At 42.5% G+C, this 26,191-nt stretch overlaps 1 protein-coding gene across 1 annotated transcript in view; it reads left to right on the forward strand.

The window, feature by feature from the left end:
• Positions 1-6: 6 nt before the first annotated feature.
• Positions 7-26,191, forward strand: part of WNT7B (Wnt family member 7B) — a 118,856-nt gene continuing 92,671 nt past the window's right edge. The window contains exon 1 of the mRNA XM_080576618.1: positions 7-3,085. Within this exon, the coding sequence (XP_080432744.1) occupies positions 2,883-3,085 (203 nt within the window). The 5' untranslated portion in view covers positions 7-2,882. The remainder of the gene's footprint in view (positions 3,086-26,191) is intronic.

Genomic DNA, 26,191 nt, shown 5'->3' on the forward strand with positions numbered 1-26,191 from the left:
TGTCACTTGGACAATACTCCCCCGTTAACGATGAGGCCTAAATGATCACCCATGATGCCTAAATGCCTATATGAATGCTTCCCAGTTGTGCTTAGCAAGCCAAGCTAACTGCAGGGAAACAGCAACTTTTTCCACAGAAATGGTGTTTCCTTCAACCCTTCTGTGGTCAATAAGGTGCTGTGCTGGCAGGATGTCATAGCAGCTCTGGAGCATAGAGGTTTTGAAGCCTGGCATCCTACTGTACCTGGAGACGGAAACCCCCCTGACCTTCCAAGAGCACCATATTTTGAGTGCTTTTTCTCCTACCCTTCTCTTACATAAAACTCTTTAAAGCCTCTGTTTAGGAGGGAAGATCTATAGATGAGAAGTTCCAGTTCTAAGATCATGCAGGTGGAATTCTTTGCACAGCCAGAGAAGGAGATTGTTACTTCCTGCCATCTCCCTCCTCCTACCCTGCCTTTCCATATAGTGCCCTGCTACTCTTGGAGTATTTTCATTTTAGCTTAACTGTAACCAAACCCTGTGCTACACTCCAGCAATGTTAAGCTAAAATGCTTGATGAGGAAACGCTGGTGGAAAACATCTGTACTTTGTTTTATGCAACAGAAGAGTTAAAATTATTTTCATAAATACCATAACGTATAAAAGCTGTGAACACCCAACTGTAGTGTTAGACTTCCAAACTGTATAAATATATTTGTCTCTCATATTAGTAAATGCTATTTGAACAGAAATAGCACATTGTAACAGCCTAACAAGAAGCAGTCTTTCGGTTGACGTTTGAGACTTCTTTGCTCCACTGTATGGAAATATTTAAGACTTAAAAGATTTACATTACAACATAGCATTTAAAATGGTCCTGCCCTGTTCCCAGTGAAGTTAAAGAGACTTTTGACTTTCCATCAACTTCAATGGAAATGGTATAAGAGCCAAGATGCATTTTAACGTCTTTTTTTTTGTCCTTAGAGACAACAAGTTTCTCCAATGTTCACTCCCCCACCCCCCCCAAAAAAAAAAAAAAAGGAAAAGGAAAACAAAAGTTCTCAAGCATCGGTCTCTGTCATGGCCAGACATTGACATCAATTCATCAACTGAGACTTCTGTGCAGATAACAGTAAGTGGTCTCTGAGTATCAGATTTCTATGCACAGCCTACTAGGCACTGAGAAACACTGTGTATTTCTACATTTATTACTGGAAAGCTTCAATTACATTTTAGCAGCCTTTTCTACAATATGCAACATACTGTCTTATTTGCTCTGAAACAAAAATTCTCACTTGAAGCACGGCACTCACTTTGAAGATAAAACTCAACATTAACTAGAAAGTAATAAAATCTGATCCTCTGAAGGTGTATGAGTATGACTTAACAGCCCTTGATCCCTTTTCTTTTTTATGATTGATAGATGCCAAATGAAATTAGATAAACTGGCTATAAATTTCTAAAATCCATTTTTAAATTTAAATAATGTAAAGACAAATGCCATTTCTCTTCAACTTTTTCCATGAACCACCAGCGTTTAGATTGTTTTGTTTGATAGCTTTTATGTTTTCTATTTTCTTAATAAATTTTTATATTGTGCATTCTGCATTTCTATTGAGCCTTTATATGTGAATTTTAAAATCATATTTAGCTCCTCACAAAAGGTTTTAGGCAACATGGAAATGACATGTCCTAATATTTAGTTTCTTCTTCCTTCTTCTGTTTGTTTGTTTTTTGTTTTTTTTTTTCAGCAACTGCATCTGCTGGATGTATCTGAGCACAGACATTTATCTCAAACTGCTGCTTTTCAGTTATTTATATTGGCACCTCTAAAAGATGAAGCAAAGGAAAAAAAAAAAAACAGGGACAAAAAATAAGGGCATTTCTCAGTTAGCTGTATAGTTTCATGTATTTAAAGAGAACTAAGGGAAAACTAAACTTGTAATGAAGTCACTGAGCTGGGAGAAAGGTGATTTTTTTCAGTTGCTGGCTATTATGATTTTCATTTTCCCCCAATTTCCAAGTAGGAATAATAATACCTTATTTCTCTTCCTTTTTCTTCTGACTATTTAGAATTGCAAGTTCAGTTGGAAATTACCTACTGTGCATATTTATGGTGCCTGTGTTGATGGGTTCTTGATCTAGTTCAGTGCTGCTAAATGAAGCAAATATATATTGGTCATGAACGAAGAAACGACATTTATGCGCTTCCTAAAATTTGTACTTTAAATAAATAAATAAATAAATAAAAGTCTTAACATTTTTAATGTAGTAGTATACATTGTATTGAAACACTAGTCACCTGATACAGACCTTCAGGCCTGCATGTTCTTTTCTCTTTAATATGTAAGCAGTGAGTAGTTTTTGAAATGCTTCCATTGCAGTTTTCAGCTAAGCATATTTCAGAGAGTAGGGGGAAAGGTTACAGCATAACCAGCTAAATCGCTTCCTAAATATTTCAAGCAGGACTGAGTATTCTAGGAATCAACAGCTCATCTGAATCTGGATTATGGTGTTTGGAAATGAACTGCTAAAATAAATAAGTAAGGTAATGATAAAGATTTTCCCACCTGCTCTTTGTTATCATTTCTGTCCTGTTCTTATGTATATATACATACCATGTATGCATAAAACAAGTTACACTAAAGAAAAAAAAACTTCCAGATTGCTTTCCTGATTTTTTTTCAGTGAATAATCAACCTAAATTGCCATGAAAACTGTCTCTCAGTGGGTGAGCAGCAATATTTACATATGCAGATAAACACAAGAAATGCTCTTGCTGTAGCTTAGGGTTTATAAACCCCTGTTAAACTCTCCCATGATTTCTTGAAGTATTTGCAGGTCGGGCTGAAGTCACTCACTCTCACCCTACTGCCTGAATTCAGGCAAATTCCCTTGGCATGGTGCTGCCCTTTGCTCCCAGTGGTGTAAGGCAGGCACAAGGCACAAGGTACAATGCACCAGGCAGTGCTACCGGCGTGCAGCTGTACACACACCAGCCGATGGGGCTGACGATGAAGGAGCTAACACCAGCATCAGAGCCAGTACTTAAGGCATGGAAACAACATCAGGCACAAATACGATGTGCTCGCCCCTGTTACAGGTACCATGGGAAACCTAACTTTGAATTTCTTCGTGTCTCAGGGTAGAAAAAGCTTGGAGCATGCAGCATTAATAGAGAGGGGCTGGCTTTGCACTCTTTGGGTACAAACATAAACAATACAGGTGTTCAAGTGAAATCGTTTTCAACGTTTTGCTTGCTTATTCCTTTGGTGTCATGCTTCAGTGTTGCTCTGTTTGAAGAGCGCTAAGTGACCCTTTAAGCTTAAACAAAGACAGACAAAGTTTTATCCCAGACAATTACGAGGGAAAACAAGGTAATGTCACGCAAACGTGATCCAGTGACTTAATTAGAACCAAGTTAGCAGAGACAGAGAGGCGTTGTAAATCTCCTGAGAGTCTTTGGGGGGCTGTTGCAGGCAGGTGAAGCCTTTGCAGCACAGTGAAAGCCTGCAATAGGAGAAGAAAAAAAAAATAGGAGAGATAAGGGAAAAAAGTATTCCGGATAGAAAAACAAATGTTAGAATATGGCAGTATTTTTTAAAGGAGAAGGTGAAAGCCGGCTCGGTGAAAAAGCCGGCAAGGCGGGAGTTAATTTGCAGCAGCACTGGAAAGGCAGACCGAGCCTGGGCAGGAGCCCGGCGCCCTCTGGTGCGGGAGAGCAGCAGCAGTGGAAATTTCCTTTGGAAAGCAGCTTTGTTTCAAAGTTCAGACAGATTAAAATGACTCTAAAGCATGCCGGCAGGACGGGTGCAGACTTGGCCGAGCCCCCCGTAGCACCCGGACGAGGAGCCCTGCTGGGGGGAAGCTCGGTTTGGGGGTGATGTTGAGGTGCGGGGGGGGGCGATTTCTTTTTTATTTTTATTAGTATTTTGCCTTAGTTTCTGCTCCGGTGCAGACTGTGACGCAGAGCCATGAGACGAGGGAAGGAGGCTTGAGGAGCCGGGCGGGGATGGCAAGGCTCGCAGCCGCCTGCCGCGACATGGTGGCGGCGCGACAAGCGCCGGGGCTGCCGAGGGAGGAGGAAGGGCGAGCCGAAAGGAGCTCCCAGCAGAGATGCCGCCTCCATGCATGACCCTAATCCCAAACGGGATGGTCCGCAGCCAGGCGCCGGTGTTTTCCAGCGGCTCCCCGTTCCTTTTCGGGAGATGTGCCGGAGCCCAACACCCTTGTTGGAAGCGCCAGGACAGCGAGGAGAGCTCTGCGCTGCCAGGCTGCGAATTCCCATTTTTCACATTTGCAATGAAAGCTGGAGCAAATAAAAGCAAGCCAGTTGCACCTCATATTGAGAAACAGCACACACACAAAAGCCTACCTACGAAGGACCAAAACGGGAAAGCGAACCGGGCTATGCCTTTAGGTACCAGCTCGGGAAATGCACTCCGTTTTTTAACATCCCCCCACCCAAAAAAGGGGGGTGGCAGCGTGGAGGCAGCTTCCCAGCTCGTCTCCCCCAGCTGCCTCTCGCTCCTTCCTGTCGCGTCCCGCAGTGGCCCATCCTCCAGCAAAGCAAAATCCTCTCCGGGAGAGCCGACGGGGCGCGGAGGTCGCTCCTCGTCGGCACCTGGCTGCCGGGGTTCCCCCTCGGCTAATGACAAATTTGCCCTTAAAAATAAAAATAATAATAAAAAAGAGTAAAAAATAAAAAATAAAAAAGGTGGGTGGATTTTGAAATAGGCGCTTTCACCTCTCCCCTGATTACGCTTGAGAAAGTTTGGGAAAATAAGCGGCAAAGTCCCCGACGTCCGCTTTGCTTTTGCGTACCAACCTAAGCGCTGAGACTTCGTCCAGCGACACATTTCTCGGGTAGAAAAAAAAAAAAAAAAAAAAAAAGGAAAAAAAGCAACCACAGTCCCCCCACGATTTCTCCAAAAAGATCCGGCAGATTTCTGCTGTCACCGTGCGGGGGGCTCCACACCTTGCCCGCGTTGTAGACAACCACATGCGACTCTTCCACCCCATCGAGCTGCCTTAAACGGGAAAAAAGGTTTCTTGTTAGAGAAAAACTACAAAATAAAATAAAGAACCCATTTTGCAGCCAGTCAAAGCAAACTGTCTCCGAATATATGTGGGAAGGGTCATGTGCAGGCGGATTTGTCCTATTAATAAAGCATGGGAAGAGACGGAAGAGCGAACGCGTGCCCTGAAGCCGACGTGGGATGTTATTTGGGGTAATAGATTAAGGAGAGACATCGGAAATCAGCACCTGGCGGATGCGCAAACGCGTCGCTATTTCGCGTTAAATCTCATTTCCGAAGAGAGCTTCCCCGGCGCCGCTGCACGTCCCTTCCTGCTAGAGGGAAGCGGGATTATTTGGAAGCAGCACTAGGACGGGGGGGAAATGAACAGACGACAGCTCCCTGTCGGGAAGCTAATCAACATTATAGATTAGAAACTTTCAGCTACTAAGGGCTGCTTTTCCGCTAATGGTTTTAAATCATACACGTATAAATACGGAGACTAATTACGAGACCGCATCGGAGTTTATCTGAAAACGGCTGGGAAGTTGCAGACCGTGCTCGGAAAGTGCTCGCACCTTGCAGGGAAGCCTGTTGATGCCGAGGAACTGACAGCCGGCTGCCAAAACAGGGCGGGAGGGGAGACCAACCAAACCCTGCAACGCAAAGCAACCTTGTAAACGCAATTTTGTAAACCCCCCCCTTTTTTTTTTTTTTTTGTAGTTAAATAATGCAAAATTTTGGTTGCAGCCAGGGATGTTAAAGATCGGCTAGTAACATGCTGTTCTAGATGGAGGGAATATTTAAAATTTGACCGTAACAATTTCAGAAGTAAATGTTTTAGGTAACAAGACTACGATAGTTATTCATTTTCCTTAATTAGAAATAATTGATTTTAATGAACTCTTAATAACAGAGATTTCACAAAATAAGGTTTCGGTATTTTTGCTTACAAGCATTTTTTTTTTAATTCGGGCTTTTACTTTTTTATCCTTTTATTGCCCACTTTGTGGCTACGTTTATTACCATCAAGAAGGGTTTCCAGAAGGAAAAAAAAATGCCCAAGATGACGAGGGCCCGTTTTCTTTGCTGAAGTGAAGGACAAACCTTCTGTTGGCTTACAGGGGAACAGGATGAGGCCCCAGCTCTCGCTGAGTGTCTCCCCCATAAAGGATCCCCGTTTATTTCCCTTTTGTCCCGCTTCATCCCCTGGAGGACAGGCTGCCGCCGGGGCGAGGCAGGCTCTGCTCCTCCTGTGCAGTGATTTCTGCTCAGAGGCTTCCCCGTGAACGGGTCGTCACAGCGGGCCACCTGCGGGCTCGGATACGAAGGCTGCCCCTCCTCTTCCTCGGCCTTCCCCCGGTACGCGTGGAGTGTGCGGGCGGGGGGTGGCGGCAGAGGGGCGACGGAAGGAAGGAAGCTGTCGGGCACCCCGAAATATTCTGCTGTCACTGGTGGCTCGGAGAAATTCTTCTATTAACGAGCCATTAACTGCGGTAATGACCCGTATTATTTAATCACCAGCGCACCACAAAAATTATTATTTATTTGAGACTTCATTGCAATTGCCAGTTGGCTGCCACTTACCAAGTGTATATAATATGTGCTATTATAGGGTGAGCAAGGGGGCTCTCAGATAGGAAAACACGGAGCTAAGCAAACGTACTGACAGCCGACCACTGTGCTTAGGGTGCTAGTTCCCTTCTCAGCACAAATAAGAGCAATTTCCCCCTTGCTCAGCACTCATTCTTCCTGCTGATCTCCCTGCAAGGCGCTGGTCACAAGAGCCGCAGGGTCAAGCAGGTGACCTCCCCATAAAGGCCTACCACTGGATTTCAGCATGGATTTCAACCCAGCCTGAAGCACCTGTGCTAACCAAAAAGGAGCCCCCGGCTCTGCTCCCAACCCCGATCCCTGCGCCGCACCCCGAAGCTGACTGAGCCAGATGTCAATACCGGAGAAACTGTGCAAAGGTCGAGGCATGCCAACCAAATCCTAAACGAAAACCGATTTTAGGGGATTTCAGCGCAAAGCCCCCGACCCTGGGGCCGTAGGATTGGGTCCGCACCCCTCGCCCCCTGCGTGCCTGGCCAGTGGGAGAGTGACCAGGACCACCGCCGGCCCAAAGGCTGTGAGACTGCAGCAAGGTGACATCAAAAAAAAAAAAGGGGGGGGGGGGGGGGAGAAAAAAAAAAGGCAAAATAAAAGCTGAGGAGAGGAGGGCAGCCGCCCAGCGCTGTGGGCTCCCAGTTGCTGCGCCTAACTGTTGCTCAGGTCTTCCTCTGCGACGCCCGCACCATGGAGGGGATAGAGCTTTTGAAGGTTTTATTTTGTTTTCCTGCAATGTCTGTTGTCTTTTCTCCACAAGGCAGCGATCATATCGCTCCATATTAGGCCTTGTAAAACATTTCCGTGTTAAATACAGGGTGTGCCAAAGGCTGAGATATTCTGATGTTTATTTTATACAAAAATGCATCCTTATACACATCGGGGACAAATTAGACCCGAGCTAATGTGAAGTCAGTAGAAACAGCAGTTTTTCTAGCCAGGCATTGTCTTTATGCCTGGTTTATACAGTGCTTAGCAAAATGGATTAAGCGCACTGATCCCTCGGTGAATCTAAGCAGTATGATAAACTGCAGTGATAAAATATGACCGTACCATTCTTCACATACCTCCACATTATTTTCTAATGGTACATTCCCCAGTTATTACCTCTGCTCGTGACTAACTACTGCAGGGCTGCCAGAATCAAAACATATGGTCTAACCCAGGAAAAAAAAAAAAAAAAGTTTCTTATCCCACTACTGCCCTACCTCTTCAGAAGTAATAAAAAATGTAGCATTCATGAGTCTGAACGCGCAGCTCCTCTACCGCTAAGCTCATTGAAAAATGTAACGTGCGAACAATGCCCTTATTTTTAAGTAATTGGTCTGATTTCAGCTACCTTGCCTTTAAAATAGCCTATTGTGTATTAGGCCGCTGAATATGACTTTTTTTTTTTTTTTTTTAGTTAGGAGGTAAAGAGCAGGCAGCGGTCTTCTGACTTTATAATATACAGTTTGATAATTCCTTAGAATTAACAAAGCATGAAACAAAAAGAGAAACAGGAAAAGTCGTTCGCTCCATGGAAGCCTTCCTCACAAGCAGTCGCCACGTAGGCCCCGCTTCTCGTGCAGTACAGACATAAATAAATGCATAAGCTAAGGGGCAAAGGAGTAGGTACAGTGACACCGAGCATCCCTCGGGGACCTTGACAGGGCCATGCGGGTGCCATGAGGGCAGGTGACTGCTGCCACGGCCAGCACGCCGGGATCAGACCGGGCGAGCCCTCAGGAGGGGCGCAAACACCCACGGGCTCCCGCTGCCCTCCGCGGCCCCAGCGCCGGGGCAGAGGGCGTGCTGGGGGCGGCCGCCTGCTGTTAGGGCGGGCGGGCGGCCGGCGGCCATCTGCCGGCAGGCTGCAGCACGCACCGACCGGGAGGGGCGCGGTGGGAAGCCCGGAGCGGCGAAGGGGGGAGGAAGAAAATGGAGGAAGGCGAGGGGAAGGCGGGCTTGGGGCGGTCGCCAGCTGGGCAGGGCTGAGGCTGCGCCAGCGCTCTGCGTGGCGGCAGCCTCGTAGCGGGACAGATCGACGGCAGCGCCCGGGGGGGGGCTTTGGCGGTACGGGGTGGGCACCCCTGCGTGGCCCCCGCCTTGCTCACTGTCCGGAGCCCCCCGGGGCCGGTGCGGTCCCCGCGGGGCCCCGAGGGAGGGCAGCGCAGGCAGGGGCGGGAAGCGTCAGCAGCGCCTTCCAGAAAGTTCCCCGCGCCCTGAGTGACTGACAGGGCGGGGCAGGGCGCCCTCTGCCGCCTCGCCGTGCTTTTGGGGCCGGGGAACCGCACACGGGATTTTAGTGCTTTCTCGGGGGGGGGGAAAAGTCTTTTAAATAAGCCGAGTCCTCATCCCACAGTATATCCCCCCCCGCCCCACACCTGCTGTTTGTGTAGTTTTTGTCGAGATGGAAGCACGCCGTGTCCCTTCTATGTATAGCTTTAGCACTTACAAGACAAAAGTGCCGAGTAGAAGTAGAAGTCGACTTAAAAGATGACCACGGCCTGTGTAGAATTTTTCGCTCTTTTTAAAAGTGCATGCTCATTTAATAAAACCTTTATGCTGGTTTACAGTTCCATTAAAATGGCTCTGGCTATCAGATCGCAAATAGCGAAAATGTAAATTTGGCTTGTCATAGTTTAAAATATTCTTGTGATGTCATGAAATGACGGCTTATAAAATATTTTCATTTAATTAGGAAGCACTAAGAGGATTTCTAGAGAAAAAAAAAAAGAGGAAGCTCACTCTGAATTATTTATGTGCTGTGAACTACCATTGTTGCTTCTGAAGCTTTTTAAGTACAAAAATGCAGGCTTTATCCGTTTTCATTTTTAGGCCCTAATTCTTTAATTATTCAGGCATGCAAATGCTTGTGAACAGGGATTAATTATGCAGGTAATCAAGGTTTTATTCCAAGTTTACTCTTGAAAAGCAATGAATATTTGTTATTATGTATACTCTGCCTGACACCATTCATATTAATGTACCAAAGTAAGGTTTTAAGGGTATATTAATGTTTTGGAATTTCATAAATGGAAAAAAGTGCACAGATGAATTTGTGCCATGCATAAACTGAAGAACACGTTTTGTTGCAGCGTCACTATGGTCAGTTAGCAGGACTCACTTATCTACAAGAGATGAGAGCATACTCTGTCAGGATCTTTGTTCACTATCTTCTGCCTTTTGCAATGAAGATGTACCACATTATATACAGCAAAGAATTTGGGAGGTCAGAGGCTGTTTTAGGCTGGGAAGATTTAGTTCAGAGTGAGAGTTAAAAGGAAGACCCTTATGTCCAGTAAGGCTGAGCTGACCTCTGCCAAGGAAGCATTCCAGAGCTTTCAGAATTCTGCCTCCCCCAGAACAGTATTGCATTTATTGCACAGCATCATGACACTTTATTTAGCAGCCCTGTTTCCACTTACTTTTCTAGCACTCAGACAGTGATATGACGTTAAGAATCTCAGTTCAGGTGCCGAAGCACGCAAATTTGGTGGTAGGAGACCTTATCATGCAGAAACTTAGGTACATGAGCAGTGTATAATTTAATAAACTTTGCTGTCAGAAGTATCACAGAATACCAACAGAGAGCCATTTACATCTCAAAAAATTTTGCAGCTGTAATCATACTTTCTTCAGTTAGTAAGTCCCTTACTTAAAGCTGACAGTTATACTAGTACAGTTTCAATTTATGGAAGTGTCATAGTGTATGTAGTATGTCTTGTTCCATAAAACAATAATTCCTTAAAAAAGACCTTCTCCTGATCCTCAGACTAAGATATTTTAAATGAGAGCTGAGCTTAAGACCCTGAAAATAGTGAGAATTAAAACAGTAAGCGGTGGAAAACTGACAGCTTCCAGTGTGAGCTGCACAGCATTCCCAAATCCTCCCTTCGGGTAATCTGCAGCGCCATCTTGTGTGAAGCAATGGGAATATTCTTACGGCATGCGGTGGTGGTTGTCTGGTGTACTTGCAAACTGTCCATCACCTGAGTGTTTCTGGCTTTAAGATACGGTACGTTGTGAAATGAAAATGTCGGACTTGACGTATTTTGAATGCAGTTTAATCACGAGTCCCTTCAATAAGTTAAAGAAGTAAAAGCATAGTCGAAAAAATGCCTTTTTGTAGTAGGAGAAAGAGAGACGTATGACTTTATCAAAAGAGCTGAAGAGTAAGGAGTAGCATTACTTTATGCATAGCCCAAAGAGAAGAAAACCAATTTGTTAAATACCAGAGGATTATTTTAAAATGTTAAGACAAGAGCTAGAGGTCTGTGAAATGGGTAGTCCGAGACCTTTGGAGGCTTAGTGAATTTTTTGTTTTCATCCCTCCACTGAACTCTAGTTCCACTCCAATTGTTAAAGACACCCTCTAGGCAATAGGGAGTGGTCCTCAGCATCAAAAAGCTATTTTATTTCAGACGGTAAAAAATGTTTTACATCTTGTGTCTCATTCACGTACCACAACTAAACAACAAAAAAATCTTTTAGCTTCTTCTTACCAAAGTAGCTTCCTCAAGCCCTCCACAATATCCACTCCTTAATACAGGGAAAAAAAAAAAAAGAAAAAAGAAAACAACAATAACAAAAAAACACTAAACTCAAACCGCCCTTACAACACCAACTAATGCTGTCAGATATCCAGAAGGAGAAATGGACCTCCTACTTTAATTGAATTCTTGTTTTCTTAACTCATTGACGAGACTGGTGATTAGGCAACATTTACAGTGTGTCAGTTCTGACAAGGTTAGAAGGAAAAGACAGCTTGGGGGATACTGGTACAGCAGGGAAAAAGTCTATACTTTTTATAACCAGCCAAATACAGCTAGATGAACACCATAGTGCAATTAATGATATAGAAAATATTTATTCAACATATTTACAGTAAAGATTTTTTAGGGGCCTTTTCAAAGAATAGAAATAGTAATGAACTAAACATTAGCATTAGCATTAGTATTAGCATAGTATTTTTCATCCAGCTTGAAGTAAGACATCCTGTTACGATCAGAACATCCAAGTCCAACCTCATTCTTTGTTCTGAAGGTAACTTCTTCAATCTGAGAAAAACTACTTAGAAAAGGAACATGATTAAAAGAAATCACAGATAGAGTACCTGCATGCTTTCATCTTCTGGTGACATTTACTTCAGACAGCAAAGGACTAGAGAAAGAGAGAAATTAAGGTCTCACTCAACCTCTTATTTTGTTGAAACATGATGGAGTATAAATAAATAAATAAATAAATAAATAAATAAATAAAAGACCGTCACAAAAATGCACAAAAAGGATAAAAACATCAGCACTTAGTAACAAAATTATGACACTCTGTTTACTTCACTAGTAGGGTAACATATTGGCCTGCTTCTGCGACAGTTTACAGAATGTCTACAGTCTGGACTTGCAAGCCACAGGGTTGCATACTGCACTACAGCTGCATCAACATTGTCATCGTGGTGCAAGTTCCCACTGTAGATACTGGAGTATTGGTGTGACTTCTAAAGAAACTTTCTGCCTTGGGAGAAAAAGGGAGGAGGATCAGACATTTCCTCTTCTCCCTTCTGTTGCATTCAGTTTGTCAAAGCATTGTTTCTCTTGCCGCAGGGGTGGAAGCCACTTCTAGCTTTGGGTGGCTGGAAGAAGAAAGAACAAGGAGCTGAGCTTCGTTTGTATGGAGTGAACAGCAGCAGATGGAAAAGCAAGAGACAAATGCTTTGTTCCTTTCCTTCCCTTCCCTTTCTGGATCTTTCTCTGGATTTAATTATCCAGTGATTTTGTAGCTGTCAACTGATGAATGTGCACTCTACCAGTGCCTGCTGGCTAATCCACTTTTGGGCTGTATTAGAGTGGTTGAAGAATGATTGAATTAGAATAATATTCTGCTGCAACATAGAACAATAGTGGGAGAATGAGGAAGTCTATGGAAAAGAAGTAATATTGGTATCAACAGAAGAAACTGTTTCAATTTCTAAGGGGAAAATATGAGTTTCAGTTACATTAGTGCAGCATCACAGTTTTAAGAGATACAAAAAGAGTTGGACTTGTTCTCAAAAGACTCAAAATTACATAAAAGAGGAGAGACAGAAAAAAAATAGCAAAACAAATAATAGGATATATGATCTTGTGGTCTGGTAGGATGCCAAATAAAGTATATTAAATTTGGTTTGTGTGGTCAGAAGCATCTTGTAAACCCAGATGCAGAACATGGAGAATGGTAAAACAATAACAATTGGAGAAAAAGAAATGGAAAGTGGTAGAACTATCAAAAGATATACAGGAGGGCTCCTTTAAATGTGTGCTTGAGGTTTTACATAGCTGTTTTACATAGCTAGAGATTTGTCTTATGCCATAAGAATTGCATTTGTATGTGTCGTTTTTCAATGAATCATGCTTGAATAAAAACAGAATGCTGCATAGACCAGAGTGTTTTTGGTACTGTGTATCCATGCCCTTACCTCTTACCACTGAGTAATGGTTTACTAATAATGCAATGATTTGGAGTTGGGTAAAATGAGGGATTCTCCGTGTATCTTAAGGTTCAAGGAAACTCATTTAGTATATAGGGGTTTTGTTTGTTTTTTTGTTTTTGATGTTTTGTGCTCAGTGCAAAAAATACTTTGTCATTTGGCAGAAGTGTGAAAATTATTACTGTATCAACAGTAAGCCTTTATCATCCTAAATTTTTGTTCTTAGATCTGTCTGCATACTGGTATTGCTGTTATCTTGGTTGAGTTGATTCTGACCCATTCTACTCTTCCCTTTTCTCTAAGTAAATGGAAAAGGAAAGTATTTTTTTCATACATAATTTTTGCATACTGAGAAGTAATAGTATAGTGTCTTTGGAAAACTCAGTCCTTTTAGGAAAGATAGGTAAATCATTATTTTAGTATGCAATGTTTACAAAGGGAGCAGAAATGGCCACTGAAAGCAGAGGCCATAAAATGCCCCAAAAAAGCCAATAGTGATTCAGGAGATATCTCAGTATATCTCACAAAATTCACATGGCATCTTCAACAAAATAAGCCTGACCTCTTTACTTGTTTCTGTCTCTAGGAAGAAATGGTATTTTTTCCCCATTTCACCCATACCAGTTATCAAACAGGTAAAGAAAGAAGGTCAGTATGTGAGAACACTACGAGCAGTATTCCCTATAAAAAGCAACAGCTGCTGCAGTCACTAGTGTGTACGGATGACTTCTTCATCCTTAGATGAAATGCCTTCATTACAAATTGTCTTAGATTGGCCATCTATTCAGGAAAGCATTAGTAATCTTGTCAGTAATCACATCAAAACATCCCTGTTGCTCTTTGCAAGCCATAAAGACAAAGGTCTAGCTCACAGTTTTGGCATTTCCCATTCAGCAAAGCTGGTGCAAACATCCAAAGAAGATGGTCTATTTGTGTCCTTTGGCTTGATTATTGCCTCTTTTGTGTAAACCCAATCTGTGGGGACCCATTTAGATTATTCATTGCTAATAATATCACCACTGTCTTTCATAGCACTATCTATGAGTAGACAGCAAAGCAAGTAACGATGGAACTAGCATGGATATCCCCATTTCCTAGCTGAGGAAGGAGGCACAGTGATGGAAATGACTCATACAAAGTCAATCAGTAGGCCAGTGATTCATTGAAGACTAGCACTAGGCATGTTAAATTCAGTATAGTCAAATTTCATTAGCATCATGAAAAAAGACACGAACAGAGATTAGCTGAAGTGACTTGTGACAAAGAATTAAGAGCTAGAAGGTGCCCGCTTGCCAATTGTTTGATTTCTATGGGTAAAGGTTGTATTATTTCAAAACATTATCAGCAGAATGCCTTGATGGACAGTGTTTTGTGCTTAAAACAGCTGGAACTGAGTTGGTCTATCAGCGAAAAAACAACCAAAAAGTCACACCAATCTGAAGGAGTGGTGACAGATTCTTATTTCAGAAAGGGAGCTATAGCTATGGCAAATTATTACTGGAAATAGGAACCCATGGGCCTACATTTGCTGTAGTATTACACTCTTGAACACATTGTTTTTTGTTGTTTTAATTTAGTTGTTGAGTTACAAATAGATTCTTAGAAATACCAAAGAAATGGCTTATCTCCTGTATATTTTAACACAGTGGTTCGTTTTACCAATGCTCCTCTTTCATTTGGTTCCAAAATCTTTCTTTCCTTCATTCCTATTCACAACTAACACTCTTTTCATTGTTGGCTCACTCTTTTCTGCATATCCTTTTTTCTCCTCTTCACTGTTCTTTTCCCATTTTTCTGAAAATTACCTTATATTTTCTGTTCTTATGTTTTTGTTTTGTTTTGTTTTGTTTCATTTTGTTTTTTAAATATGTAAGTAGCTATAACAGCCACCTTTAAAGTCCTTTGAATACTTATTGTCCTACATCAAATTCTTCCAAAGGATATACTTATGCTGCATATAGAAAACAGATTGCTGTGCATTAAGATACCAAAAAGTAAGACTTAGTAACAATGCAGTCTCTGCAAGAACTGACACAATGTAGATCTAAGGAATAATAATTAAGATTTGGCTTCCATGTTACAAAGGAAAAGTACCCATGCAGCCATAGAGAAATTCAAAATAAACTTACAGAAAATTGCACTTTTTTTTTTTTTTTTAAATTGCTAAAAGTAAATGGACACATGGACACCTACAGCTACCAGCCAAATGAGGATTCCTCCCCCCCCCCCGTCCCCCCCCTCCCCATCCCTTACCTCTATGTCTCATTGAATATAAGAGGCATTGTCCGTACAGGCAGTGGAACATTACCTTTAGAATCAAACCAATTTATGACTTTCTAAAAGAAGAAAAAAAGAGTGAAAAATACTAAGGAAAGATTTAGCAAATAGACTATGTTTGGTAAAAGCAATAAGTAAGTTCTCAGTTTATGGTTCCTAGAGTGTCAGTAGACAATAGCATAACAATAAATTGTAGTATGAACTATCCTTATTACACCAATTAAAGAGCAGAAGACAAATATTAGAAGACCATATTAGCTCTGCCATGCATACAGACAAACAAAACTGCAAAGATCTTGTGAATAAAGCTTTACATCACTTTAGAGGGACTAATTTACTGAGCCTAAAACTCCCTTGCATCCGAAGACCCAGCAGAAAAAATGCAAAGGGGTGAGGAATGTCCTACAGGGTGGTACTAGACTTCGGGGCTCTACTCTGGATCTGGAATTATGGTGGGGACTAATCATTTCAGCTTGGGAATCAGCAGCTCTGTGTTTTGATGCCAACACAATGATTCTGTGTTGGGGAGGAGGAGGATGTCTAATCCAGATGATATTGTCCCACCATTTTCTGCTAGCACAGGCAGAATTCTTTATTAATATGTATGTAATTATGTTGCATTAAGGTCACAAAGCTAGTCTCCAATTTGCTAACCCTTGTCGGAACATACAGAAAAAAAAATCATTGTCTGCAACCAAAGAGGAGTGAAAGAATTTCATTTACACCATGGTGTGAAACCAATCCACCCTACAGAAACAGTTTATGCTTCCTCCAAAGATCCCACAATTGCTCACTATTTTGGAGGCATGGGTACGGATGCACATTACAAACACAGTGGCACCCATACTGCCCATCTTCTGTTGTAAAATCAGAAAGATGCAGTGTTTCTAGAAGCCGAAGAGAATCGAAGCGTGTACTAAGGCAGAGACACATAGATAGATGTCTGCTAGGCTTACTAAATCAGTGGTTTCTGCTCAGTACTTTAAAGGTTTTGCTGTCGTGGGTGGAATCATAGGAGCCCATTCTGAGAGCAAACCTCCACAACAAATAAATGTTTCCCTGAGCATTGGCAGCTCACTGTCTTACAGGATTTATTTTGTGTGCTTCCCTAGGTAATCTGTCCTCATGCTTTGCAGCTTTCAGGGCATACTCTGTTTGAGGGGGAGAGGCAAGGGCTATGGTGGCCACACCATGAATTCAGATAATGCAGAAGTTCAGATGTCATGCCAGGAGGGTGTAATGGATGAGTTACTGCCCTTTAGGGCCTTGCCAGGTACGTCTGTGCTTGATCTGAAAGTAAGATTAACACAAACACAGACACACAAACACACACACACACAGAGGTATGTTAGGGCTGCATCAGAAAAATAAATAAATAAAAGTGCTGAGACCCTTCAGCTCCAGTGAAAGTGATGACATAGCAGAAGCAGTCAACACTTAGGTGTAGACCCTGGTTTCTACAGAGATCCTCTATTGAGATTACCAGACACTAGATTTAAGCAAAGAGTTAAGTCTGAAAACCAAAGCATGCACTTCTAAACATCTCATAAATTGCTTATAACTGCACAAAATACTGCAGGGTGCATACGAGCACCCCCACATTAAGCTGAATAGCTGCCAGATAAAATATGATGCAGCTTTTGCTGATAATCATGATAAAAGGAGGCTTATTGTAATAGAGAGAAAATGTAGGAAAGATTTGTAGATAAATGATCATTATAATTCAGTGACCTGGGGAGGACATGACACAAACGACATTATTTGCTGAATCATTGAAAACTTTAATGGGAAGAGTGGCAATCCTGTCTAGCTTGTTTCCAAACTGGTCATTTCTGTACACTAATACAGGCAGCAAAATTTACTATAGAACTGCAGTGCGACAATATAGCTAGGTTAGTCAAAACCTGCTACAGAGGCAAAGATAAAAATATCAGTGTAAAAGTGACAATTGTTTTGGAAAACAGTTCTTTTCTTTTATTTTCTTGCCATAGTTCCTGGGAAGAGGGAGGAAATCCCATTTAGGAGTTTTTCTCGGTATCTCACATGTATGAAAAAAAAAATCCACAGATTCACAGCTCATCTGTTATTTAAAAACATCAATCGTTAGAAGGCATGCAATTAACTTTTGAAATCTGGCAACTATGTACTGTCAAGTGTGTATAAATGTGAGTCACCAGAGTCATTTTTAAAAATAGCACACACAAAATTGAGATATGATACTTCTATGCCTAACAGGAGGGCACACATTCATACAGATTTACATCAAGATTGTAAGCCATATACAATAAAGCAAATTAATAAATTCAGTATGAATACAGCTGATAAAGTCGTGTGTTTTTAAGCAGATATGGTTATCAAGTCCTTTAATGAGTTACTCTGGGAGAAAAAAAAAATGGATGTTTAAAAGTTCAATTACAAGATAGAGGCCCAAACATATGGCTGATGTTACAAAGTTTCCTACTGGTTGTTGAAATCTGTTGAATATTTTCTTGATATGAGGGAGAAAAAAAAATGCCATTGAATTCCCATGCTCACTGTTCTCCTTTCAGGATGTTTTCCTAACATGAGACTGCATCAGGTAGCTACAGCTGTGCACTATAGGTAGGGACGTGCACTCTAGATCTCAGATTTCTGGAAAATGTAGTTTAGAAATCGGAAAGAGAAAAGGACGGTTTTTGATAGGCTTATTTGCAATTGATAAAATTAGTGGTTTATCTGAGATATTATGAATAATACCTTTGAAAGCGATAAGATGAACAGCTAAAGAAGATTCACTTGATTAAGCTGTAGCACCAGTGATACATTGATAAATGAAAAAAGAGTTGTGTACCATTTTATCTATCATTATTGCTTTCTTTCACCCCCTATATTTCTCCCACTTCTTATTTAATGAGTATTCCTACTATATACCTTTGATGAGTCTCAGCACAATGCCTCAGTTTCTTACAATGAAAAGTACCTTTGGGTTATCCAAAGAAGGGATCTAAATGATCTGCAACTTTACATGGACCACTTAGCTGCATCACTAGTAGGGATGAAGCTAACATTGAAAAAGGGGACAGCTGCAGTGGCAGAAAGAATGTAATAAAGCCTGCACAGTATTCACAGGCAAGAAAATACCTGAATTCACTCAGCTATCATAAAAACTATCCAGTTACATGGTTTTTGAAAAGGTGATTTTAAGAGGAAAATATAATTTAAAACCACCATAATATCTTTTGTACTTGTTATCTGAAAACACAGATAGCTAAAAAGATTCTTGGCCACCTAGGCTTTTCTGAGAATAACGATTAGAAAACATAAATGAAGCATGAATAATTAATTCTTTAATTAAAAGACCTTCATGTGGATTCCAATTCTGTGTACTTATTGGTGGGACACACCAGGCATGAACCTGTGGATAACATAAATCACAAAAGAGAAAATTACTCCTCAGTCCTGACGTTCCTTTGTTGTATCATAGGTAGTTGTTAACTAAGAGACCTGCAGTGGATCCTAGAAAAATAAAAGAGAAAGGGATTCTCTTTAAATAACACAAAAACAACAGTAGAAGTTTGTACCAATTACAGATTAAATTAGTGGACTAAATTTATTTCTTTTTGATTCCAGTATAAGCCTTGCTGAACTCAATACTTGGTTTGCATTCATTTGGGCTACCCCAGTGGGGCTACCTTAGACAGACAGCAGACTTTGATTCAGTGAGGTTCTCTTACTCTTTACATTACCTGAAGCGGGGAATGAAAGTTTTATACATAGCTTCAAACCCTAAGTCTCTGAATTGCTGACCTAACTAGAAATGTGCAGGCTCCTTTTATTAGATGTAGGCATTATGCCTAAAAGGGACCTTGATGTGTGTAGCCTGAGGCAGAATCCTGTACTACTAAAGAATTTCTTGCAGTTTTTTACCTAACCTAATCTTAAATCTCGTGAAGATTTTTCCTGATTTTTAAACTAATTGTATTTAAATTCTGCTCAGATCCATTTATCCCATGTGTGTGTACAACAATTTACTACCTTGCTGTATTTTCAATGTGCTTTTGCACCTTTGATGACTACTATCCTCTCTCTGTTCAGTCCATGTGTCTGTAAAATAAACAAACACAGATGGTTTAACTTTTCTTCATGAATCAGATCTTCCACACATCTTCCTGTTGCTCACCTGTAGATTACCTCCAATCGATCTATATCCTTCTTAAAGTGTGCTGCCCAGGAGACACAGTTCATCCATCACTCTAGCCTTCATGCTACTTCAGAGAATAACAGGATTGGTTCACATATAACATGTACATCTAACAAGTCAGTTTTTTTAAAATTGTTGTATTTAACATTTTTGCTGTTATATTACATTGCTGGCTAATGTTCAATTTTAGCTGCTGAATCTTCTTCTGCAGACAGTGTTTTAGGCTAACATAATTGATGCAGATAAGAAGCCAGTTCATGAAGTACAGACGAAAGGATCTAGAATTATGACCAGTGCAACAAAGCCAGTGAATACCCACTCAGCAGGGGAGGAGTTAGTGAGAGGGTTTGTTAATTCCATTTTGTGCTGGTATCTCATACACATAATGTATTCCTATCAGACATTTCTGTAGTTTGAACAATTCCTCTCTGGTCATTGATGAAAAAAGTAAAAAAATAAAATAAAAATTCAAATCAGGATTAACCTGAAAATGTAAAATGTGAAGCAACCAAACATGGACACCTCTGCTGCTTACTAATCTAATTTGGTATCTGCTAAAGTGATGAAATGTTGGCTGGCTTCAGAATTACAGGAGGACAGACACCTTGAGAGGCAGAACATATTCCAGGCAAGAAGATGTAAAAGAGAAAACAGAAAAAAAAAAAAAAAAAAAAAAAAAAAAGGAGAGAAATAGGGAATGAAAAACAGGGAAGGAAAATAAACAAAAAACAGTGGTAACTAAAGGTATGGACAAGAGCTGTTAAGTGTAAAACCAAGTGAGAGAACAACTCAGGGTGCAATGGAAAGTTTAGTCACTGTGTAAGACCAGACTCAACCCTTGACCTTGGTGCAAAATTTCTATTGCCGGTAATGGGTGTTATGCCAGACACTGTGCCACATGTGTGCCCCAAGAGCATAAACAGGGTGTAATTTCCATGCCTCTGTCAGATGAGTATCATACCCTCATGCTGAACTGAATCTCAAAGTCCAGATGATCAGAACAAACTTGGCATCAGAACCTCACTGAAGGACATCCTGAATCTTAAAACCAACTCTAGAGGTAGATAGTGGGTTCAGTAGTCTCTCAGAGAGGGTGGCCACCTTACACCTAAGAAGCAGTTAAGTAAATGAGAGAAGGAGCCAAGAAAAGACTTAATGAGCAAAATATTAAGGACTGTTAGTAAATGTGTATAGTTAACACATATACTTGTTAAGAACACTTGCCAATTGTATGGCATAAGATCCTTGTCAGATATAACTCTCTGTTTCTTATGCTCATTTTTATTCTTCTAGTTCTTTTCCTCTCTTTCAGCCATGTCCTCTTCGTGTTTTCCCTGAGGAATACTTTCACGTCTATGTATGTTGTGGGCCTTCATCTCCAACAGCGTGGAGCAACAGTGCCGGCCAGTGGCTGGCTGGGATAAACGCAGGCAGATTTTCCGGTGGTTAGCCTTTGGGACCTGGGACAAGCATGCCAGTTACCTATGATTGATCTGAGCAGTAAAAAAGAGAAAGGTGTGTAAGGAAGCCTGTCTCAGAGGCATTATGCCTGCTGCCTGCATTCCCGAGAAATTTCACAAGATTTATTCTGATTTTGAACACCGTGCTTGGAAATAAGCTCTGGGGAAAATGATGTGAAGTGTGACAGACAGTTTAAAATTCCTTTCCCTGTCCACTCTGCTCCATTTATAAAGATTTACATGCTGCTGTGCAGGCTTTTGCCTCTTAGTCCCCTGAGGATTGCTTCCTCATCCTGGGACAGAGTCTGTCCTCTGTCTGTAAGGCCCTACAGTCACGGTGGTCCAGGTCAGACTAGCAGTGCCATGTCCTTTGTGGCACAGATTGGGTAATGGAAAATAATGAGACGCATGCCCTGGCAAGCTGGCAAGTGAATCTTGTTCTCGTTGCCTCCTTTTTTTTTTTTTTTTTTTTAAGACAGATACTTGCCCTTGTGTTAACAGCACGCCTGGTAGTTACTGCTGATTGACTAAGCTCTGGGACAAATCCACTGCTGACCACCACGAAAGGTTGCCCAGGTTCTCCTCCTTACATGCAGGAAAAGCCTTTCTTGTTGAAGGAGTGCAGGTAAATGTGTCTGTGATGGATTGTGAAAACTGATGTCCAATAGGCCTTTGAAACATTTTACCACATGAGCCATTTCATTAAAAGGCTCTCGGAGGGCTGGCGTCAGGCAGCAGCGTGTTACAGGTGACCTTTCCTTCTGCAGGTTTATAGGAGTGAATGTTACACTTTATCAGCGTGGGGCAAATGAGCAGAAAAAATGAATTACTGAATTTTCAATCACCTGTAGGAAGCAACCTGCCACACCAATTATTTTGGATGAGTGATAATGATAACGATAATCATTTGCTAATGCCTGTGCACTAAAAGAGCGTTCAGCAAATGGTTTCAATCCACACCTACCAATGCTTCTGTATTTGTGAATATTACCTTACTTTCAGGAAATATTTATCATTACTAAGTTGATATTTGTTTAATATAGTTCAACAAGCTTCACATATTTTTTGCCTATAAACTATTTGAATTTCTGAATACTAACTGTGAGAACTACCTGCTTTAATATTCTACAGTGCCGTTGTTGTTTTTTTTTTTAAATCTCAGAATTATTAATCTCCATGAAATCTTCTTATTGTTAGCCTAAGCTTTCAGCAATAGTTAAACTGATATTTGGAGGAAAGAAAATCTACCATTTATCCCCAGTCCAATTAGCTGATGATAACAGTGAAGTAAGTGTCAAAAATATAAAAACATTTTGCTCTGAAATTGTAACTGTATCCAAGATAGTTTTAGACAAAATCTAGCTTGGTTGCTTCTGTTGGAACTTCATGGAAACATGAAAAAGACTCACCAGTTCAAAGAAGCAGGTGGGATGGGGGGGAAGGGGAAGGGAAGGGAAGGGAAGGGAAGGGAAGGGAAGGGAAGGGAAGGGACCACCAGATGGAATGTATAAGTAATCTTTAGAGAAGAAAGGAAACAATTAATCGTTCTGCCCCTGAGACCCTCACTCTTCCTGTTCTCCCAACTCCGACGTCAAAGGGGAGCAGGGAGCACTCGTGGGGGGAAACTGAGGAGCAAGGCAGCTTCTACCGCGCAAAACCCGGCTTTTAGGCAGAGGTTTAGGACGGCAGACGGCGACCTGCAGGGGGGCGGGGGCTCGGGGGCGGCGGCTTCTCCTCGTGGCACCGCCGCCTCCTCCGGATCCCCCCGGGTCCCCCAGGCAGCCTGTGCTGGCAGCGTCCCTGGCTGCCCCCAGGTCCCGGCTGCCCAGGAACCCAGCGGAGCCCCCCGCATGCCCTTTGGCCCGGCCCGGCCCGGCCCGGCCTTGGCATCGGCAGGGCCTCCCGCCGCCCCTGGGTGGCGGTGTTACCCCGTGGGACGCGGCCCCGCACCCCCCCCCCCCCCCGCCCTCCGCGCCCCGGGGGCTCGGCCCTTCCTAGCGGGGTGTCGGAGGGGAGGGGGGAGGGGCACGTCGTCTTCCAGTGGGAAAAAAAGGGGGGAGAGGTATTGTGGGGATAAGAGGAGGATGAGCATCGTCAGTGCCTCCGGGAGGGAGGTTGGGGGGAAGTCTGGGTTAAGTTATGGGGCTGGAGAAATGTTTTTTGCAAGGGGGAAATACGGCTTCATCTCACGTAAAAAAAAAAAAAAAAAGAAAAAAGAAAAAGGTGTGGGGGGGAAAATAAAGGATATTTAAATAGAAAGAACGGGGAGGAAAAAAACAGCTTTTTAAAAAGACGAGTTATTCACAGCTAAGTGTTAGGAATAAGGGAGTAGAGGTGATGGGGAGGATGGCTGGGCATTAAAGAAAAAGAGGGGAAAGGGGGGGGGGGGGGGGGTGGAAGAAGCCGAGCTGCGGCTAGAGGCAGCGGCGGAGTAGGGCAGGCTCGACCGCCTCTGTGTCACCCCGGGGTGGCACCAAGGGCCCCCAGATGAGGCCGCTCTCTCTTCCCCTCAGCTTCTGCTTCCCTCGCCGGGAGACCCGCTGGACATCCTTGAGCGCTGCCCCGAGGAGAGCCAGTTTTGGGGAGCGGGGTGTCTGTGGGAGGCATCGAGCATGACCTCCAGTTTCACACTGTGTCACTTCAACCACGACAGCCTGTCTGGGCTTTAAAAAATCCTTTGTTCTCTCCATCAGTACTTTACGATGAAGTTCTGTGTTCAGGCTCTTTTGCTTGCTTGTCACTGCCTGCTTGCCTTTCAGCCCTCACTGGTGTGCGTTTAGCTGTTTCTCTTGAAGAGATGCCTAGAGCTATTGGTGTTTACTGTTACTACATGTATATGTACACTTGTGTGCAAGTGGGCATAGGCGCACAGGTTTATCCATATCTCTATAACTTACCACAGCCCACAAGCGTGTATTTGAGTGCTATTTAGACGTGCGTATGCATGCAGACATATGCCTCCAGACAGACACACTTTGTGTAATAGACTGGAATAGGCAATTCCACAGAATGCAGGAATAAACTGAACGACTCTGAAATGAGTGAGAAAAGAGAAAGAAAGAAAGAAAGAGAGAGAGAAAGAGAGAGAGAGAAAGAAAGAGAAAGAGAGAAAGAGAGAGAGAGAGAAAGAAAGAAAGAAGGAAGGAAGGAAGGAAGGAAGGAAGGAAGGAAGGAAGGAAGGAAGGAAGGAAGGAAGGAGAGAAAGAAGGAGAGAAAGAAAGAAAGAAAGAAAGAAAGAAAGAAAGAAAGAAAGAAAGAAAGAAAGAAAGAAAGAAAGAAAGAAAGAAAGAAAGAAAGAAAGAAAGAAGAAAGAAAGAAAGAAAAGAAAGAAAGAAAGAAAGAAAGAGAAGAAGAAAGAAAGAAAGAAAGAAAGAAAGAAAGAAGAAGGAAGGAAGGAAGGAAGGAAGGAAGGAAGGAAGGAAGGAAGGAAGGAAGGAAGGGAGGAAGGAAGGGAGGAAGGAAGGGAGGAGAGAAAGAAGGAGAGAAAGAAAGAAAGAAAGAAAGAAAGAAAGAAAGAAAGAAAGAAAGAAAGAAAGAAGAAGAAAGAAGAGAAAGAAAGAAAGAAAGAAAGAAAGAAAGAAAGAAAGAAAAAGAAAGAAAGAGAAAACTTGCTTGACTGTGTCTGAACACAGTAATTTCACGAAGAGCAGTAAACTGAATATCCCAAACTTATGCTAAAATCCAAGTATATCCGTTTTTTAAAGGGACCGGGAATGTTTACTTGCTGTGGAAAATGAAATCAAATTTAGTGACAGGCGTTTTTAAGTGCACAACAGGGTTGGACGGCCAAAGAGAGATAGCCTGGACACACACACACCACGTTTTACGACACAGAGCTATAAGCAACCTGGGGTTAACGCCTGCCTCTTTATGATTAAAAAGGAAAATAATAATAATAAATTATCAATATCTTTCGGAAAGTCAATACATTACAAATGCAGCCTCGTTACCATACTAGAGGAAATGAAAAAAAAAAAAGCTGTAGCTTGAGACGACGAGTCTTTTATTATTTCCCTTTTTGGATACATTTCATGTGTTTTCCCAAACACTCAGGCTGAGGGACATGCCTACCGAAACACAAACACGCCACAGAACTCGCACACACACATACGCACGGACAGATAAGATATGTATTAGATTCTGACACATACAGGGTGGGGGGAAGAGCAGGAGAGAGAGAGAGAGAGAGAGAGGGAGAGAGAGAGAAGAGATCCTCCTACCTGGAGCCATAGATTGCAAGATACGTAGTGTTACCTGGGGAAGTCAGAACAAGTAAAAACACATTGAACTTCAGGGCTCTATGAGGCAGTTGATCAAGATCAGTGCTTGCTCATTTTCTTCCTCAGACTGTCTGTCTTGGGTTTTTGTTTTACCGTTTTGAGCAGCTCTATCTGTTTTCCTCCCTCTTTAGCTTTACTATCGGAGCCGGTTTTGGTCACCATGGCTCTGGGAAGAGCTGCTTATCTGCGCGCTGTTGATTTTTTACAGTTTGGACGGCTTTGCTTCTGGGCAGCTTCAGAAATGCTCTTAACTGGGATTTAATCGACAAGATCAGTTCGACTTTTGTGCAGTTTTTATGGCTCAGTCCATTCTCTAGATCAGCACAGAAACTTTCGCAAGTGGATTTTCTACGTGTTTCTATGCTTTGGAGTCATCTATGTCAAACTAGGGTAAGTCCTTGTGCACCACAAACCTTGTCTTTTGGGTCACGTTAGCGCGGAGCAAGCGCAGCCGAAAGAAGAGAAGCGATCCGATCGAGCGACAAAAGGACGGGAAGCGATCGTGTCTCGCCGCCGGGACCCTGGGGCAGGGTCGCGGTGCGGGGGGTGGCGGCGGGGTCGCTCCGGTGTCGCGGAGCCTGGAGGGAGCCGCTCACCGGGGAACGCCGGATCCTCGTGTTTTACACCGCTCAGCCGGGCTTCGGTATTAGCTCTGGCTCACGGTACCCTCGGAGCCAAAAAAAAAAAAAAAAAGAGCCCGACAGAGTTAACTCAGCCGCTGCTGATGAGACAATAGAGAGGAGCTTAAGTATTAAAAAGGAGAAAGGGGCGGGAGGAGGGGAATCCCTGCTCCGAACCTGCACTCGGGGATTTGTTTTATGCAGGCCTAGACACAATTTGCGCTCCTAACCATCACGCCAACGTGGTGAAATTAACTTGACAACTGCTCCGGCTGCCTCCGCATCCCGGCGGCCGGGCGGACTGGGGGGGGCGAGAAA

Source organism: Anser brachyrhynchus, assembly GCF_964034855.1.
Source record: "Anser brachyrhynchus genome assembly, chromosome: 1".
Taxonomy (NCBI): Eukaryota; Metazoa; Chordata; class Aves; order Anseriformes; family Anatidae; genus Anser; species Anser brachyrhynchus.